Source organism: Nerophis ophidion, linkage group LG11 (assembly GCF_033978795.1).
Source record: "Nerophis ophidion isolate RoL-2023_Sa linkage group LG11, RoL_Noph_v1.0, whole genome shotgun sequence".
Taxonomy (NCBI): domain Eukaryota; kingdom Metazoa; phylum Chordata; class Actinopteri; order Syngnathiformes; family Syngnathidae; genus Nerophis; species Nerophis ophidion.
The window spans coordinates 30863664-30883916 of NC_084621.1; the positions used below are offsets into that span (position 1 = coordinate 30863664).

At 39.9% G+C, this 20253-nt stretch overlaps 1 protein-coding gene across 2 annotated transcripts in view; it reads left to right on the forward strand.

The window, feature by feature from the left end:
• LOC133561904 (gamma-aminobutyric acid type B receptor subunit 1-like) overlaps positions 1-20253 on the forward strand; it is a 126481-nt gene that overhangs the window by 67292 nt on the left and 38936 nt on the right. For both annotated transcript variants that reach the window (XM_061915553.1, XM_061915554.1), the window contains exon 9: positions 8935-9012. In XM_061915553.1, coding sequence (XP_061771537.1) covers positions 8935-9012 — 78 coding nt within the window. The remainder of the gene's footprint in view (positions 1-8934; positions 9013-20253) is intronic.

Here is a 20253-nt window from a genome sequence, read left to right on the forward strand (position 1 = left end):
TCTGCCAGAACAGCATCAGCACCAGGCCCAAGTGGAGTTCCGTACAAGGTCTTCAAACAGTGTCCCCGCCTGTTGGAGCGTCTTTGGAAGATCTTCCGAGTGATCTGGAAAAGAGGGAAAGTACCTCAGCAGTGGACGTACGCAGAGGGAGTATGGATTCCCAAGGAGGAAAACGCTAGGAACATCGAGCAGTTCAGGACAATCTCCCTCCTCAGTGTTGAGTGCAAGACTTTCTTCAAGATCGTTTCCAATCGCCTCTCCTGAAGAACACCTATATTGACACCTCGGTGCAGAAGGGAGGAGTCCCAGGAGTTCCAGGGTGCATCGAACACACTGGTGTGGTAACACAGCTGATCCGTGAGGCGCGAGAGAACAGAGGCGATTTGACAGTACTGTGGCTGGACCTCGCCAATGCTTATGGGTAAATTCCACACAAGTTGGTGGATTTGTCTCTGAGCAGATACCATGTTCCAGAGAAGATTAGCAATCTCATTCTCGACTATTACAACAACTTTAGTCTGAGGGTGTCCTCTGGCACTTCAACATCAGATTGGCATCGTCTGGAGAAAGGCATCATCACAGGCTGTACAATCTCTGTGTCCCTGTTTGCACTGGCCATGAATATGCTAGTGAAGTCTGCGGAAGTAGAGTGCAGAGGTCTTTTGTCCAAATCCGGCACCCGGCAACCTCCGATTAGAGCATTCATGGATGATCTCACGGTAACCACAACATCAGTGTCTGGATGCAGATGGCTCCTTCAAGGCCTTGATCGACTCATTAGTTGGGCAAGAATGAGTTTCAAGCCCTCTAAGTCCAGGTCCTTGGTCTTGAGGAAAGGTAAAGTATCCGACCACTTTCGCTTCAGTCTGGCAGACATCCAAATTCCATCGGTGTCAGAAAAGCCAGTGAAGAGCCTGGGCAAGCTCTTCACTGGTGATCTGAAGGATTCCGCTGCACGTCAAGCTACCAGAGATAAGCTCAACATGTGGCTGTCAGCGGTGGACAAGTCGGGACTTCCAGGGAAGTTCAAAGCCTGGATATATCAGCATGGCATCCTGCCTCGTATCCTCTGGCCGCTGCTGATGTACGAATTCCCAATGACCATCGTGGAGGGATTCGAGAGGAAGATCAGCTCGTCCCTGCGCAGGTGGCTGGGTCTTCCACGGAGCCTAAGCAGCATTGCTTTGTTTGGGCACAACACCAAGCTGCAGCTTCCTTTCAGTTGTCTGGCAGAGGAGTTCAAGGTTTCCAGGGCCAGAGAAGTCCTGCTCTACAGAGATTCTGCTGATGGGAAAGTATCATCAGCAGGTGTGGAGGTCAGAACAGGAAGGAAGTGGCGTGCCCAGGATGCAGTGGAGCGGGCAGAGGCGAGGTTGCGGCACAGCACCGTGGTAGGAACCGTAGCTACTGGTCGGGCTGGGCTGGGTAGTAACACCAAACCAAGCTACAGCAGAGCCAGAGGAAAGGAAAGGAGAAAGTTGGTCCAAGAGGAGGTTCATACATATATATATATATATATATATATATATATATATATATATATATATATATATATATATATATATATATATATATATATATATATATATATATATATATATATATATATATATATATATATAAATTTGTGGTAATTGGAGTTCATATATATTGAACACCAGCCTCTAAATACTTTTTTTTCTCTCAATGTGACCCCGAGTCAAAATAATTACCCTGGCCTGATTTAACATATATTGATAGACCCAATTTGTATTGTTTGTAGTATCTTATGTACGTCGCCCTCACTGGAAAGAACTTGGACACTCGTGTTCGACATGCAAGCTATTTATACAATTTGGAGTGCATTAGTATAAGTACCGTATTTTTTGGACTATAAATCGCAGTTTTTTTCATAGTTTGGCCGGGGGTGCGACATATACTCCGGAGCGACTTATGTGTGAAATTATTAACACATTACCGTAAAATATCAAATAATATTATTTTTCTCATTCGCGGAAGAGACAAAGAAAATGTCAGCAATTGTCACACACACGTCAGCTATCGTCACATACACGTCAACCAATAAGAATTCGGCGGGGGAGGGTCATGGCAGAAGTGCATTGTGGGTCATGGAATGCTAACTGCTATATGCTATATGCTACTGCCGTAGCTATAAAATGGATAATTTCATCGTTGTCGGTAACTTATAAAAACTGAGAATGGCTGAACAAAAATGGCACCGAAAAGGAAATCATGTACAGCAGATTACACAATATCAAATAATATTATTTAACTAATTTGCGGAAGAGACAAAGAAAATGTCAGCAATCCTCACACACACGTCAGCAATCATCACATACATGTCAACCAATAAGAATTCAGCGGGGGAGGGTCATGGCAGAAGTGCATTGTGGGTCATGGAATGCTAACTGCTATATGCTATATGCTACTGCCGTAGCTATTAAAATGGATCATTTCATCGCTTGCGGTAACTTATAAAAACTGAGAAGGGATGAACAAAAACAGGACCGAAAAGGAAATCATGTACTGCAGATTACAAGCTGGGCGTAATGAAATATTCAGCAAAAAACGACAAGAGGAAGCGGCGCATACCTTTGGAGTTGGCAGAGTTGTCTAGAAGCGACAGACAGGAAGAAGATTTCATTGCATTTATCGATTAGGATTGACAGATTGTTTGGTAAATGTATAGCATGTTGTATATGTTATAGTTATTTGAACGACTCTTACCATAACATGTTACGTTGACATACCAGGCACGTTCTTAGTTGGTTATTTATGCGTCAAATAACGTACACTTATTCAGCCTGTTGTTCACTATTTTTTATTTATTTTAAATTGTCTTTAAAATGTCTATTCTTTGTGTTGGATTTTTTAAAATAAATTTCCCCCCAAAATGCGACTTATACTCTAGTGCGCAGTATGTTTTTTTCCTTTTTTATTAAAGTTAAAGTACCAATGATTGTCACACACACACTAGGTGTGGTGAAATTTGTCCTCTGCATTTGACCCATCCCCTTGATCGCTCCCTGGGAAGTGAGGGGAGCAGCAGCGGTGCCGCGCCCGGGAATCATTTATGTTGATTTAACCCCCAATTCCAACCCTTGATGCTGAGTGCCAAGCAGGGAGGCAATGGATCCCATTTTTTTTATAGTCTTTGGTATGAATTGGCCGGGGTTTGAACTCCCAACCTACCGACCTCAGGGCGGACACTCTAACCACTAGGCCACCGAGTAGGTTATGCATTTTCAGCCGGTGCGACGTATACTCCGGAGCGATTAATAATCCAAAAATACGGTATCAAGTAAAAGGTCACTGCACAAACAGATTCATTCATTAACTTTTAATGCAGCTAGTGCCATCTTGTGGAGTTAATGAAAAAAATATCTTCAGGAGGTTACCTACAGCCAAACGTGTTTTTTTGACATGGTGCTAATTAGCTGTTATTCACTTTCTCAGACCACGCACCTGGGGCCTCATGTATTAAGACTTGCATGGATTTCCTACTAAAAATAGATGTAACTTTAAATCAAGATAAGTATGTAAGCAAGAAAAAATTCAGATGTGTTAAAGTGTGCGTACAAATCCAAGCTTTTTTTCTTTTTTTTTTTACATCATAAGCAAATTGAAACAAGGAGATTAAAGGTAATGTAGTTAACTATCTCACCTGTTGTGCACATACAGATACGTAGACGCGCACACAGCTGCCTGGCTTGATGCCAAATATCTGCGGAGTCAAAACCGCCCACGTAGCTCAAACCAATGCACTAAATTCTGCGACAAATTGCTACAATATGTTTTTCATCCTTAACAGTGTGTGTTTTACATTCTTATTTGTGTAGTTTTAGTCATAGTATTGTTTTTAATATTTACGCATGATTTTATTTCTCTAAAAGCACAGACCAAGAGTGGCAACCATAAATCATAAAGCATTTGTTATAAGGTCAGAAGAGCTTTCTATTTTATTCCAACCTATAATCCTTGGTTATGGCAGGTTTTATATAAAATTGTAAATTGTTCTTTGAGTGCAATAAGAAACTCTGTTTTTAATGTATTATAAAAATGTTTTGTTAAAATAAAGCCAAAAATTACATTGGATGTGGTCCCTTTTATTTTGAAAAGTATCGAAATAGATTTTCTTATCCGTACCAAAATATTGCTATCAGGATGCCTTTACTTTGCCTTGAAAAAGGGCATTTGCCAGGTTTTTCTGCTCCTGATGGGCCCTGGTTAGCGCCTTGCATGGCAGCTCCCGCCGTCAGTGTGTGAATGTGTGTGTGAATGGGCGAATGTGGATATACTGTCAAAGAGCTTTGGGCTCCTTAAAAAGGGGTACAAAAGCGCTATACAAGTACAACCCATTTACCATTTACCATAAGCAAGTTAATATATAAGGCCCCTGGCGACTACATGAGACTGTTTGAGTGGAAACGTTAATTGGAGTGTTTGAATGAGGTATTTACAAGCAGAGTAGCATTATCATCAATCAATGCTTGTTTCACACATTTCACAGGCGGACATGAAGCCATCACACATGTTTTCTGAGCACTCGTTATCACTTTGATAGGAAAAAGTGATGTGAATCATTTCTGAGTGTGAATTTCAAGTTGTGCTTTTAGCTCATGCCAGAGTCTCTTTAGTTGAAGTTGCAAAGTCGTCGTCTTTGGGGTGTTTCTAGGATTACTGGAATTGGCCAGCGGGCTGCGTTGAGGCTCCACTTTGTCACTTAATGACTTCCCCTGCACGCCACGAGGTTTAGGATTATACCCCAATTCTTTTCTTCTTTGCTTCCTTGAAGGATGAGCCTTCACATTCCGGCCTATATCCCCGGGCTCCTGCCTTGCGCTCCCCACTCAGATTTGCTGTAGAGGTGTCAGAGGTAATTTGGCCCCCGCCATAAAATGACCCGCCTTGAATCCGCAGCTCACCGGGGGAGCTTATCAGTATTCCTGGTCAAGACCGCCACATAAGCTCCTTTTTTCCCTCCCTTTTGTCCTCTGTGTTTGTTCTTCTGCTCTTCATCCCTTCTTTCTTCTAGCGCGCTGTTCCACATTTCATTAACAAGGAAGCAGTGGCGTGCAAGGACAGACACTTCATTAGGTACACCTGCACGATCCAACGGGCGCCGTTGTGCATCATTATGTGGTAAAATGTCATAAAGCGAAAATATGAAGTGAAACATTTGAATAATCAAAACAACTTTTACCATGTGTAGCTCAATACATACTTGTCGGATATTGTGTTAAAGATGGGGAGTACAGTATTTTTGGACTATAAGGCGTTCTTAATGAAAGGATTTTCATTTTCTCAAAAATTGACAGTGCGCCTTATTACCCTCTGCGCCTAATGTACGTTTTGATTCTGGTTGTGCTTACCGATCTCGAAGCATTTTTATTGGGTACATGTTGCAATGATAAGTGTGACCAGTAGATAGCAATCAGACAAAAGAGATATGTGTGGACTGCAGGTTGACCCCATCTGTTCAATAAATGACACTAGCAAGTACCCGTAAACAACCAACACCAAAACCTTGATGTTTCATTGAAAATATAGAACATTACACACGGCGCTCAGAAATCAGTCAAAATGTCTTAGTACGTCTTTGGTAAGCTTGTTGTATAGTCACGCGTGCTGTGCTTTGACATACGAGTATGATTATGTGTGTATAAGGATCCCAAAATGGCACCTACTAGGAGACATTAGCTGACGTTTTGTTTCACAATATTATACAAAACCAACTTTTCTTACCTATTGGTACCTGCTGATGTGTACTTGGGACCTGCATAAGTCCTGAAAATGTGCGCGCCTCCGCAATCGTAGTCCAGTCGTAGTCAATAAGCTGCTTCTTTTTCTCTATCCTCTTGTTGTGGGGCATTCATCCTCAACTGTTGCAATTTCTAATACAAAATAGTGTACAGGTCTCACTTATATTTGTCAGTAGGTCCGCTATGGAGGCGCTAAAACTATAACAAAGGTAGCGAGGAGAAGACGCTGTCGAAGTGGAGGCATGTAAATAAGACCGCCCACAAAACTGCGCATCCTGGAGAGACGGTCAGAAAGTAGCTTGAAGATGGTCTGTAAAACATAATCTTTGCTACATTTTGACCAAAGAACCACCATTACATGTTATGTAGACCACAAGGAAGTGTTTGAAATGTATAAAAAAAAAATAATAATATGACCCCTTTAATGCGCCTTATGTAAGGTATGCCTTTTGTTTAAAAACAGACCTGAATAGACCTGCTCATCGGCAGTGCGCCTTAGAATCTGATGCGCCCTATGTCCCGGAGAAATACGGTAAAGTACATTCTGACTTTGTTGACTTATCATGACAAGGACGTATGTACTGAACAGCCACATTGGTACTGTGTTCATGCAGCCTGGATTATGTTCCTGTGCCATCTTGATCCTCTGAAACATTCTTCCTCTGGGTTAAGTGTGTGATGTGCAATTCTCTGCCGAAATGTTCAGGGTGATGTTTACTGGAGAGTCAACTCAGAGGAACCATGGCATTCATCGACTCTTTAATTAGCCAGCTGGCTTCCTTCGCTGTGAGCGAACCATGGCAGTTAAAGAGTGCCAGTGTTATTGCAGCTGGAACCACTTTTATTGCCAATGTTCAACAGAAATCAGTGGCGAAGGTATCTGCAATGGTGAGACGTACGCCTTCTAAACACTCAGGAAATAAATTAGTACGGGTCGACCAATCAGAGCCGTATTTGTGACACGACAGGAGGGTTCCATGGGGGGAAAGAGCATACGCTGACACTTCATTACAGGAACATGACGTGAACATCGTCAGTGCCAATTGAGTTTTTACTTAGCCATATTGTAGTGAGCAGCCATTACAGATACATTTATATATGGTTGCTACACTGCTGCTATGTTGTCACAAGTTTGGCATTATATTATTATTATAGACACAATTTGATCGTTTTTCAGTTTGTCCAGATCCAATATGGAAATCGATCTAATATCAGCCGAAAAAACAAGCTTGGGATTATATGGTTTAGCATCTAAAATGTGCGATACAAGCGCTGCGATACAAGAAGTCCTGCTGTCCTTTATTTTTAGTGAAGTCATATACAAAAGGTAAGCATGGGTGTTCCAATACAATTGTTTAACTTCCGATACGACACCAATATTGGAACCTTGAATGTTGGCCGATACCAATATTAACCCGATACAACATAAGCGGTAATCATAGCACATAGTTTTCATATTTTGTAGTGTGCAATGTTAGAAAAGGTTTGATCATGTTAGATTAGTCAAACACAGATAAATAGATATAAAAACATTACCCTGCTGACAGATTTTGAAGTACAGTGTTAATTCGTGACTTGGCGACACCCAAGTCACAGTGGTTACAATAATTCATTAAAAAAAGGTCATGAGCATAATAATTAGTTGATTTGGTCAAAAATTGATGATAAAATTTGTCGCTGATAAATTACTTGTTGATTATGGTCGGTGACGTGTTCGCTTGTGTTTTTCCGGCGGGAAACGAAGATGCACGAATAAGCGCAGTCAGTCGGCAAGCAACACGAAGAGGAAAATGGCTGTGGCCACTGCAACAACACTGTGAGTGAAAACAACAAAAGTATGGCAACGTTTCACCGCAAAGAGGATGTATAGCTCGGTTGGTAGAGTGGCCGTGCCAGCAACTTGAGGGTTGCAGGTTCGATTCCCGCTTACGCCATCCTAGTCACTGCCGTTGTGTCCTTGGGCAAGACACTTTACCCACGTGCTCCCAGTGCCACCCACACTGGTTTAAATGTAACTTAGATATTGGGTTTCACTATGTAAAGCGCTTTGAGTCACTAGAGAAAAGCGCTATATAAATATTAGAAGGAGAAGAAAAAAAAAAAAGTGCATTTAAAGCAGAGGCACGCTTGACATTTGGAGAATGCCGTCTCCGACTCTCGTCAGCAAGATAGTTTGCTCGCTAACTGTTAAAAACAATAGCTTTCATTTAGGCCAAAGCCCGCTAGCTAAAATTTGTCTACATACCTTTGGTAAAATAGGCATTTTTCTATTTTGTAGCAGCCTAAGGAGCAGCACCGTAAACAAATTTTTCTGAACAAAGTAGTCATCTTTATTGTCTTTATTGTAAGTTGCTAAATGTCTAAAAATATATCGAGCTGAATTTAAACAAAAAGAATAGGTGTGTCATTCATAATGTGATACGCAGTAAGTTGAATAATGTGTACACGTTTGTTACTGGATACTTTGTAATACACTTCAGCTTTGGTGACTTTGTATGTGTAAGTAATAAGTAACTATAACTATTTGATACTTGTTTGGATTCACAAATGTGCTGTTTTAGACTGCAATATTGTTCAATTAAGGACACTTACTATGTATGTCAAGTTTGTGTGCTATTGTGTGCTTCGCTGCTGTGTAGCTGCTAGCTCCTAGTAGCCTATACAGGTGACTTGACTAAAACAGAAGAAAAGACCAACCTTGTGTGGTTATTGGAGGACATTTTAGATGTTAACTGTCTGTCCAACTTTAAATCTGCAGGACTGCTTGTATCGGATCTGATATGAGAGATTTGAGATGCGAGCCAATATCTTCAGATACTTGTTTTTTTTTGTTGATATCAAGCGGTATCAATATCGGATCTTGACACTGTAAAGTATGATCACTAATATCAGTGTAGTATGAGGAGTGAAAAAGATGCTTCAGACACCCCTAATCATTATTATTTCTGGTTCTGTGTTCATTAGCTTGCTGTGGTAGTATCACAAAAAAAAACCACAACCCCCCCACCCAAAAAGCAAAGCACACTCCTTTAGATGCTGACTGTGCTTCAGTTTTGCGTAACATCGTTCATAAATTGTTTTTTGTGCGCCTTTTTGTCTGTTGCATTAATTACGTCCTCGATAAAATATGTCTGTTCCGGCTTTGATGATGTCTACTCTCCTTCCCGCACAGGTGGCAGTTACAAGAAGATCGGCTACTATGACAGCTCTCAGAAGAACCTCTCCTGGTTTGGCAACGACGTCTGGATCGGTGAGATCAGGTTTTTTTGGATAAAGCTACAAAAAAATTTGAGATATTAAAAGACTGCAGTGTGCGTCAGACGTTAGCGACAACAAAGAGACTGGGACTCAAATCTTGTTTATTGTCCTTAGGAAGGGACAGGACGCACAGGATTTGGTTTAAATTCTTCAATAGCTCCTCTTGTCCTATTTGTCGTCCTAGGATCTTTCTTTTGTTAATCAGTCATCACCTGACAACTGATGTTCTTGTTTATTTAAATCAAACAACAGAAATACTATGATCAACAAAAACGCCCCTTCTGCTCAGCGAGAGAACATATTGCTGTTTTGGGGCCTCATGTATTATTAAATGCGTGGATTTCCTACTAAAAATTCAGACGTATTAAAATGTGCGCACGTACAAATCCAAGCAGGTTTCTTTGTTACATAGCAATTAACTTGGACTTGATCCGAGACGCCCCAGGACACGCCCCCTAATAAATATGCGCTAATCATAATCCGTGTTGGGACTAACGCGTTAATCTAACGCCGTTATTTTCGGCGGTAACTAGTGGTCTAATGTGTTATTTTTTATATTCAGTAACTCAGTTACCGTTACTACATAATGCGTTACTGCGTTATTTTACGTTATTTTTTATGTAGTATCTGCTAGAAACAGAAGATCTGAGTGTGTTTTATTGGAGAGTTGCAGTGTTTTCCTTCTGATTCTTCTTCCTGTGTCAAAAGGGAGAGAAAAGGCGTGGTGTGTGTGGGGCAGGGGGGCGTGTCTGTGTTTACTAACAAGACATCATGGAGGAGCCGAAGCCGAGTTTCTGAAAATGGAGAGATTCTCACTACTTTTCTTTTGTCGAGCACAAAAAAAAGAACATTTTAGTTAAATGTAAGTTGTGTCTACTGCCCAAAACAGCAATAAAATCTGCTGAAACTGCTGAAACAGCTAAAAAATCAACATGCTTCGACAAAGCTAGTAAAGAGAGACACAGACTCCAATTCCACTTCACCTCCACATAAGGATTTTAACAGAGGCAAGCCATTGCAGCGTATGTGCTAGAAGACATGCAGGCTATTTCTACACCCAATTTCAGGCAGTTAATTAGTATGATACCGGCGTCAAACAGCAAATGGCACGAAAAACATTTTCCACGTACCTGGACACAGCGGACAGTGAGTACATAAAAATGGAAAGTGAGCTAAAGAAAACTCTCCAAACTCTGCCTCTACTCATCATTCAGCCCTGAAGGTACACACTCTCTGTCAATTCTCTTATATACTCTTTCATTCTAGACTTCTAAAGTGTTTGATTATCACATCACTCTAAATCAGGGGTCTCAAACTCAATTTACCTGGGGGCCACTGCATGCAGAAACTGGGTGAAGCTGGGCCGCATTAAAAGATTTCTTAAAAAATCTAGCACACACTTTTTAATGAATTCACCTTCTATGAATGGCTTTCCCGCCCTAGCATTGCAAGGGCAGGAAAGCCAACCCTCACGATTTTTCCGGGAGACTCCTGAATTTCAGTGCACCTCCCGACAATCTCCCAGTGCCACCATTTTCCCGAATATGTCCCAATTTTCACCAGGCCGACATTATTAAGGGCTGCTGTGACTGCACTGCCTTTAACGTCCTCTACAACAGTGGTTTTTAAACTTTTTTCAGTGATGTACCCCATGTGAACATTTTTTTAATTCAAGTACCCCTTAATCAGAGCAAAGCATTATGGTTGGAAAAAAAGTAAAATACAGCACTATGTCATCAGTTTCTGATTTATTTTTTAAAATATTGCTCATTTGTAGTGGTCTTTCTTGAACTATTTGGAAAAAAAGATATAAAAATAACTAAAAAACTTGTTGAAAAGTAAACAAGTAATTCAAGTATAAATAAAGATTCCTACACATAGAAGTAATCATCAACTTAAAGTGCTCTTTTAGGGGATTGTAATAGAGATCCATCTGGATTCATCAACTTCATTCTAAACATGTCTTCACAAAAAAATAAATCTTTAGAATAGATATTTATGGAACATGTCCACAAAAAAATCTAGCTGTCAACACTGAATATTGCATCGTTGCATTTCTTTTCGCAGTTTGTGAACTAACATTCATATTTTGTTGAAGTGTTATCAAATAAATATATTTATTAAGTATTTATGACTGACTGCTATTTTTTAGAATGTTTTTGATAAATCTCACTTAACCCTTGGCATACCTTCACGTAGCGTACCATCTATAAGAGAACTAGTGCTTTACAACTCGTCATTGCGCACATAACACAACTAAAGTGACAACTCTAAATCATGTTGTGCGAGACTTGTGCAGAACAACGTTAGTGGATGCAAGACATACTTACTCAACAGCCATACAGGTCACACTGAGGGTGGCCTTATAAACAACTTTTACACGGTTACAAATATGCGCCACACTTTGAACCCACACCAAACAATAATGACAAACATATTTTGGGAGAACATCCGCACCCTAACACAAGAGAACAAATACCCAAAACACCTTGCAGCCCAAACTCTCCCTGGCTACAATATACACAACCTCAACCGACGCAAGTAGGGAGGGTGGGGGCGTGGGGTGTTGGTGGTAGCGTGGGTGTGAGTATTGTAGCTCGGAAGAGTCATGGCTGCATGGGATACTGTTGAGTTTATGTTGTATTACGGTATGGATGTTCTCCTGAAATGTGTTTGTCATTCTTGTTTGGTGTGGGTTCACAGTCTGGCACATATTTGTAACAGTGTTAAAGTTTTTTTTACGGCCACCTTCAGTGTGACTTGTGTGGCTGATGACCAAATATGTCTTGCAACATCACACATGTGAACTGCTCAGCCAAATGTAACAATCAAATAGGCTTGCACGTTGTCTGTACAGGATTCGGAGGGCATTAAGAACAGTGCCATTGCGGCACCCCCTGAGTATTGTTTATTCGATAAAAATCGGCAGGGATTACCAGAGAATGGATACCCTGATATTAAGGGGACTCCCGTAAAAATTGGGAACGTTGGGAAGTATGACGCTGTCAAGTTCCGTTCATATTAAACTCGCGGGCCGCACATACATTAAATTGTCATATCAAAGTGTGGGCCGCAAAATAACGTCTCACGGGCTGCAATAGGCCCGCGGGCCGCATGTTTGAGACCCCTGCTCTAAACTATAAAGTTTAAAAACATAAAGAGGGATCCTAGTGGGCCAGGCCAATCTTTCCTTATCTCTCAACCAAAACTGGGGAAATGCGTACAGTGGTTTGGGCTTCAGTACAGTGTTGATCTCCTAAAGACAGGATTTTATTTTCAAATTTATTGAGAGAAAAAAATGCCTGGTTAGGCTTTGTGTATGTCATGTGTGCCTTCCTTAGGTGAAGCCAGGTTTACAGCTGTGTTGTTATTATGCTGTTTGTTACTTATGTATGATATGTTGCAGCTATTTAAAATATTTTTTTTCAATTCGTTCTGGCCTGAAATAAATTGGCCCTTTGAAACATATCTTTGTTTTAGTGTGTTGTATGTAGACCACATTGCTTACCAAAGTTCAGTGATGCAAATGCATGTCAAGTTGATCAACAGATTGTATTATTCTCCAGTGCAATAACAGTACTGAAATGAAGGCCAAAAGGGCATTAATGGGAGCCTTAAAAAAAAAGAAGAAAAAATTAACTAAGTAGTTACTTTTCACAGTATCTCATTACTTTTTGGTGTAAGTAATTGAGTTAGTAACTGAGTTACTTTTGAAATAAAGTAACTAGTAACTGTAACTAGTTACTGGTTTTCAGTAATTAACCCAACACTGATCATAATGAAACGTATGAATGCTCCAATGCTGAAAGTGAACTGAAATGCCGCTTGAATGTAGATTGTATATAAGAATGTTGAAGAGCTGACGCTAAATTTAAATTCTTGTGGAAATGGTTTAAAGGTTAAAATGGTTTTAGAGGTGATGAGCAGAAGCTGTATGCATCTTGAAATGCTAACTGTTGGTATAGTAGAAGAGTTCACATACCGCAAGAGGTTACAAAGAATCTATACATTTTTGCTCTAAATATATCCCATTAGCTAAAATGCCAGCATAAAAAGTTAGCATGCTAACAGGGGATCAGCTAGCATACTTCTAACACGGCACAAAGTAACAAAACATGGTATTATTAGGTGACAATTTACAAAATTAGCTAAAATACTATTATGCTAACAATAGTGGGGGAAGTTGGCGCAAGTAACAAAATCTATGTTTATAAGGTAAAACGTTAGCATGGTAACATTAGTATAGTAACAGGAAAACAGCTAACATACTTTTAAGATTGCACCACGTAACAAAATCAATGCTAATTCGGTTTTTGGAGTTATGAAGCAATGAAGTAGAATTTTTTTGCATAAACAAACCGATACATGCACCTGGCGATAGGTTGATTGGCAACACTAAATTGGATGGATGGAAACACACAATTTGCTCACTAAATTCGGGCTTGTGAAATGTCCACAAAAAAACGGGGAAATCTGTGTTTTTAAACATAAATTTTTGTGTAACAATATCACTTGCGCGTTTTGCCTCAGCCGCAGGTACTCGCTGTTCCTCTTGCCTAACGGCGCACTGAGCTGCAGGACAGGGCATCAGGGACCCCGAAACAAGCTCGCTAGTTAGCACAGTTAGCATCATCTAGCCAGTTAACTTGTCGTCGCCTGCGTTCACTCTCGGAGCCACAACGTTGGTGGCTGTCTTCTTTGCTGCTAATCGTATTTGGATGATTACAATCTGAATACTGCTAGTTCCCAACCAGTTGTAGTTCTAATTATTAGTAGCCAGCGAGAGGGTATATTTTTGACATGACGGATGTAAACAGAGGTCACGACACCAGAAGTATATTATCTGAGAGGGCGTGGCTACATATTAGCGTTGCCAAATGGGAAACGTTTTCTGAGTCCTTTGCATGCATGTTATAGAATTTGTCTTTGATCTTAATGTTAGTAAATTATCTACTAAAAAGTGTTCAAAATACACTTTTTTTGTAGATGAAAATCTAAAGGTAAATATAGAGTAGAATAGCGCCCAATTGCAGGAAATGTATTTTATTTTCAAAATGTTCCTCTTTTTTTGTCAGTTTTCCTGTATTTTTATTAAATGAAATTGTCACCATATATGTATGATGTAAAAAAAAATCCAGTTCACAAAAAAATGTTAAATAAAAGTCTAAAAAAAGCTTTCGTAATAAAGATACAAATTAACCTTCACAGTCCTTGATGTGAACAGTTTAGACACCTGCTGTCGATGGATTAACCACTCGTCCCAATACTTTTGTTCATGTCGCCTATTTCAAAATAGGGTCTCGTGTCACCAAGTCCACTTCTTGCGGGGCATTGACCCTCCCTGGTGGGCTGACATACGTGCGTGAGTGTGCTATTCATCAATGCTGCATGCTGCGGTGCCATAAAAACTTAACTTTTGAGGAGAATGAGGCGTTACTCCTAAAGGCACAGCAGCTGATTCCGGGTCGGAGTTCATTTCCTTCGCAGAGCTCGTCGTTCTTCACACAAGTCGGCGCTGACTTGGAGGACGTTTTTGTGGCTTGTTGGACATTTTAGGGTCGCCACATTGAGAGCTTCTTAAGTGAACTCATCCACTTGTTTGCTCTCCTACTTCCTCACGCCCTCCCCTTTTTTTTCTTCCGTACCTCTCTCGCTCCGTGGTCGCCCTAACAACCACTTCAGCTCAGCTCTCTCGTCTAATCGCTGTGGCAACTGTTACAGAGCTGCGTCTCCATGGCAACGCTCTGTTGCGTTTTTATTTATTTTTTTCTCCATCAAGGACACTGGATGCTTAACACACACAAATTATGTGCATTTGAGACGCAGACGTCTATTTAGGGGTTAATTTATTTCAGGTGTTTTTTTTTTTTTTAAAAAGAGGAAAAAAAACAACAAACGAGTAATGAAAAGAAAATAACAGCATAGTGATGTGTTTCAAATATGTATACAGTTACAATGTTTACACTTTCACATTTCCACCTGTATGAAAAGGAGTAGGAAGAAGCAGATCTTATTTAATCCTACCCTTTTTCTGTCTCAAAATACTTTGTAACATAATTGTTCACTTCCTTTTTCAGTCGTTAACACAACAATAAATACATATCAAATAATGGACATGACTAGGTAGTTAAATTGTGCTACGGTTCACATTATACTGACGATGTGATGGATTATATTTCATTTATCAATAGGTTAAAGTTTTCTGCATTTAACACATTTTAAAGATCGATAAAAAAAAATATGTAAAAAAAAATGTTAAAGCCGTATGATAAAATCTTGCTGTAAATATCATACAATAAGTAAAGCTGTCTGTAATTAAAATGAGTTAAATTTACATATATTTTTCATTTAAAACAGAAAAATATACATCTTGTATATCAATTTTCATTAATAATTTGTTACGAAAGGTCAGACTCAACCTGAATCTCCCAAAAACCCAAGCACTTTTTCCCATAAAAATACTGTACATCCAAACGTACAGTGCAATAACTAACATTTAACATCACTTTTACTTTTATTGCACACTCTCGTGTGCGAAGATGACAATGAGCAAAGAGGGAGGAAAGGAACACGGCGCCACATTTCTTGAATTTCAACAGTGTTTCTCACTTTTTTTTATCAAAGTGCTTTCACTCGCAACTTTCTTTGGCCCTGTGGTGGATAATTTTGCAGGCGTAGTCAATCAAAAAAAATAGGACGGACTGATTCTCCAAGGCTTGGATGCTTTGTTTTCATGGAATGATTCGTGGGTAAATGGCCGAGTTTGTTGTGTGCAATATTTAGCCGTACAAAAACCTGGGCGATGTACAAAAATTGGGGTAAAGATTTTCCATAAAGTGTAGCATGTGAAAAATTACGTACTGCAAGGTATACAGTGAACACAGTGTACATTTCGAAGTGTCTTTCGACCAGAAAGGTTCTGTGTAATTTAATTTGGCCCGCCAGTGGGTGGTTACTAAATTGAATTCATATTCATACTGATCTCTTTCAAGCTGTACAATCATTAAAAAACATTAGAAAAAGTAAAAAAAAAACTGGCATCTCTGTTGTCAGAAATGTATTGTAATATCGGTCGGACGCACCCTAAACACCTCCCGAGGGAATCAGTTTGATTAAATGCTTGAACCACCTCACCTGGCTCCTCTGGATGTGTACTTTTTTTTTTTTTTTTTACCATAAAATTGATGTTCCCTGTTTTTACAGTAAAAAAACTGGCAGCTCAATCACCAGAATGTTACCGTAAAAACAATAGTGATACAATGTTCAACCACCGTAAATTTTACGGTAAATTTTAAATTTTTAACAGGCTAATTAGTTGCATTTGAATTTGAAACCCCTGCTCTACGGTAAAGTTGTAACTTTTTGGCGCTCTTTGGAGAAGGGTAATCTTGGTCACCATGCTTGGCCCACACCCTATAATGAAAACCTAAGCGCTTCGAAATTTAGCATCTCCCATATGTTTAATCGGTCTGGGTAAAGTTTGAAAGCGATCGGATGAACATCCATTGATTTCAGAACAACATTTGGAAATGGCAAAAATTTGTAGAAAATGAGTTTTTCCATAGGGTTGTGAATGTTTGAGCACCACACAATTCATTCGGTAACGATTCGATTCAGAATCAAATCTCAATTTTCGATTCAAAATCAAAATTTTTTATGATATTGTTTGTCAGTTCTATGATGAACATTCTTCCATACACTAGATAAACAGCTCTAATACATTTCTCTATTACTTTAAAGAAACTGGGTTTTGTTTTAAAACAAAATCTACCCAAACATTTAATGAAGTCAAACACAAGTAAGTCAACAAGAGAAAAAAAAAAGATATATATATGTGTGTGTGTGTGTGTGTGTATATATATATATATATGTATGTATATATATTATTTTTTTAACAATTTATTTTTTTAATCAACTAAGAATTGTTACAAATAACAATCGGGATTAATAAGAACATTTATTTTTTTTGACACCCCTTCAATGTTTTGAGGTTGAAAATATGTACATGAGGCAGAGTTGTGGATAACTGAATTAGGAAATTGACTACCTTATAGTTATACAGTAGGGGAGGGATTCATATGGCCCAATTCCTGGGTGGATCTCGCGTGAAAGGAAAATGTTTTTTTTATCCTTTGGCAATACAGTCTGCTGATAAAGATGGAAAGTGTCACTCTACATAGCAACTGTCGCTGTGATCAAAGTTGAAATTGCCACAAAACACATTTTAAGATATTCAACACTCCTCTGCCATCTGGCGGCTAAAGTGAAACCACTGTCCACTTTGACCACCCCAATTGTGACCACCCCAATTGTCACATTTCATGTGTCAGGTAAACCGTGACCAACTGGTCCGTAAGAATCCCCTTTCTACTGTCTATGGCGGGATGAGGCTAAATTCCTCACTTGTGGTGCTGTTGCATGGTAAAAATTGCATCTGAGGTACATTTTCACTTTGGCCCTCGGAGGCAAAACGTTTGGACACCCCTGCTTTAAACCTTCACGCATGAGCGGCGCTAAATGTGTGGGACGGGAAGTTCCAAGTTGTTATTCTCACGCCAGGTGTCGAACACCTGCACACTTAGTGAACACAAGTCGCTATCAATAGAAAGTGTGAGCTGATATATAACCGGCATGGAGGTCATGTGGAGGTGTGAAGCCGTCCTCAGCTTTGTAAAGCAGAAACAAGTTTGAGCGGCACATTAAAGAAGTTAAAGAAGAGATCTTTGAAAAAAATAAAAATAAAGACCGGGCATCAAGACTTTTGTGTCACATGTCACGCGGCAATGTGGCGAGTTGATTTTGTCACCAGTCAGGCAGATGGCGCCGCTGAAACGTCAGCTGTGTAGCCACAGTGACGTCTCCGCACAGTATCCTGACGCCCCATGACCCCCGTGGGGCAACACTCCGACGCCCTCCGCTGACATCTGACACATCAGCTTCACGTGGCGCTCTCACACACGCACACACACACACACGTGTTCTCATCTAATTTGTATCCGTCTCTCTTGCACACACAAACACACACACACACACACACACACACACACACACACACACACACACACACACACACACACACTGTCACCCAATTTCTATCTAGCTTCTTGGAGGGTTGTCTCACACATACACACACACACACACACACACACACACACATATACACCTACGCATACACACATACACACACTTCTATTTCTTCAACAGACTCAAATCCACACTTATATTCGCACATACTGTACACACATATTCCTACCCAATTTATGTCTTTCTTCCTTACACACACGCACACACATACTCATATTCTCACCCAGTTTCTCTATCTCTCTCTCACTAAAGCACACAGACACACATTTTTGCCCAATTTCTATCCATCTAACTCACACAAGCATACACGCAGGTGCTGTTTCACCAAAAATGTCTCTCAAATATACACACATTCTCTCACTCTCTCAAGCTGTCTTCCTCAATTGCTCTTTCACACACACGCACTCACACATGCGTGCACACGCATACACACACACACACCGTGCATTTCCGTACATTTCTGTCAGTTGTATAGCTCAACACACATCATGAGATGTTTTTTAAAGACACAGTAAACACACACACACGCACCTCTGCAGGTCGTCACACATGTGGTCTGTCTGACTCTGTAGAGGAGGAGGGGTTGTCGAAGAAAAACAAATTCCTCCTGGTCCATCTGGCCCTTCTCGAACCTTCATTAGTGAGCAATCCTCTGGTTAGAAGCTGCAGCACGACTGAATCATTCTGCTCTTAACTCTTGGAGTCTCGCCGCTTTTAATTTACAGCAAAGATGGCCGCTTACTGAGAGAGACACTCTTATTGTGCCCCCAATAATGAATTTGTTATTAAAAAAAAGACACGGCGTGCTAACTTCATAAATATTCTCTGTGATTAAAATAGTGATTATTCATATTCAGATTTGGTAATAATACATATGGGTGATGACAGCAAAGTATTTTAGAATCAAACATTACTGGTTGAGGATGAATGCAAGTTTCAAAACAAAATGTGCAAACCCTTCCAGAGGGATAACACAAAGTCCCTGAAATTATCCATCCATCCATTTTTCTACCGCTTATTCTCTTTGGGGTTGCGGGGGGCGCTGGTGCCTATTTCAGCTACAATCGGGCGGAAGGCGGGGTCCACCCTGGACAAGTCGCAGAACCGACACAGATAGACAGACAACATTTACACTCACATTCACACACTAGGGCCAATTTAGTGTTGCCAATCAACCTATCCCCAGGTGCATGTCTTTGGAAGTGGGAGGAAGCCGAAGTAACCGGAGGGAACCCATGCAGTCACGGGGAGAACATGCGTGGTTAGTGCAGAAAGATCCCGAAAGATCCCGAGCCTGGGATTGAACTCGGGACTACTCAAGACCTTCGTATTGTGAGGCAGACGCACTAACCCCTCTTCCACCGTGCTGCCCCCCTGAAATTATGTTGGCCTTCATTTTTAGAATCTTTTATTTACTTTCAAAGAAAAACAGTGTGTTAGACCGTTGTGGCTGTTCCAAAACCACAACTTCTGCTTTACTATTTAATTGTGTGGTATTAACGCTGTTAATGTTATTTACTGTTTTCTACATTTGCGGTATTAAAGGGAAACTGCATTTTTTTTTTTTTGCCTGTCATTCACATTTCAGTTCAGTTCCTTTTATTTATTTCATTCATAAAAATCCAACAAATGAAGAAATGTACAATTAAACAAAGTCAATTATGAATTAAAAGGAGCAGAAATAAGTTTGTAATTTGTAAAAAAAAAAAAGGCGAGCAAGAGTCAGCTACCAATGGAGGTAATGGGAATTAGATCTATTTCCTCTATAAAACATTTTAATGTTTTATATACACGCTGTAAATTATGTATCAACTGGCACATTTACAAAAACATTTTTTCACGTATCATTTTTAGCATACTGCGGTAGATTGATTTCTCAGACTTTATGGAGGCCATCAAAGACTACAAATGATGAACCAGAATCATATACTTTTGAGGCTGAATATAAGGAGGATAAGCTACAAGTTTGAGAATCTGTGTGCTAATCAGATCCACCATGTAGCAGTATTGATAAGTGCTGAACAAGATATACAAACTACGAACATAAAAATAACAATTACTTACTGCACAATATCTGCTCTCACTGAGATGTTGACTGATTGGGATGTTTAAATATTCATGTTTAGATGAAGATTTAATTATAATCCTC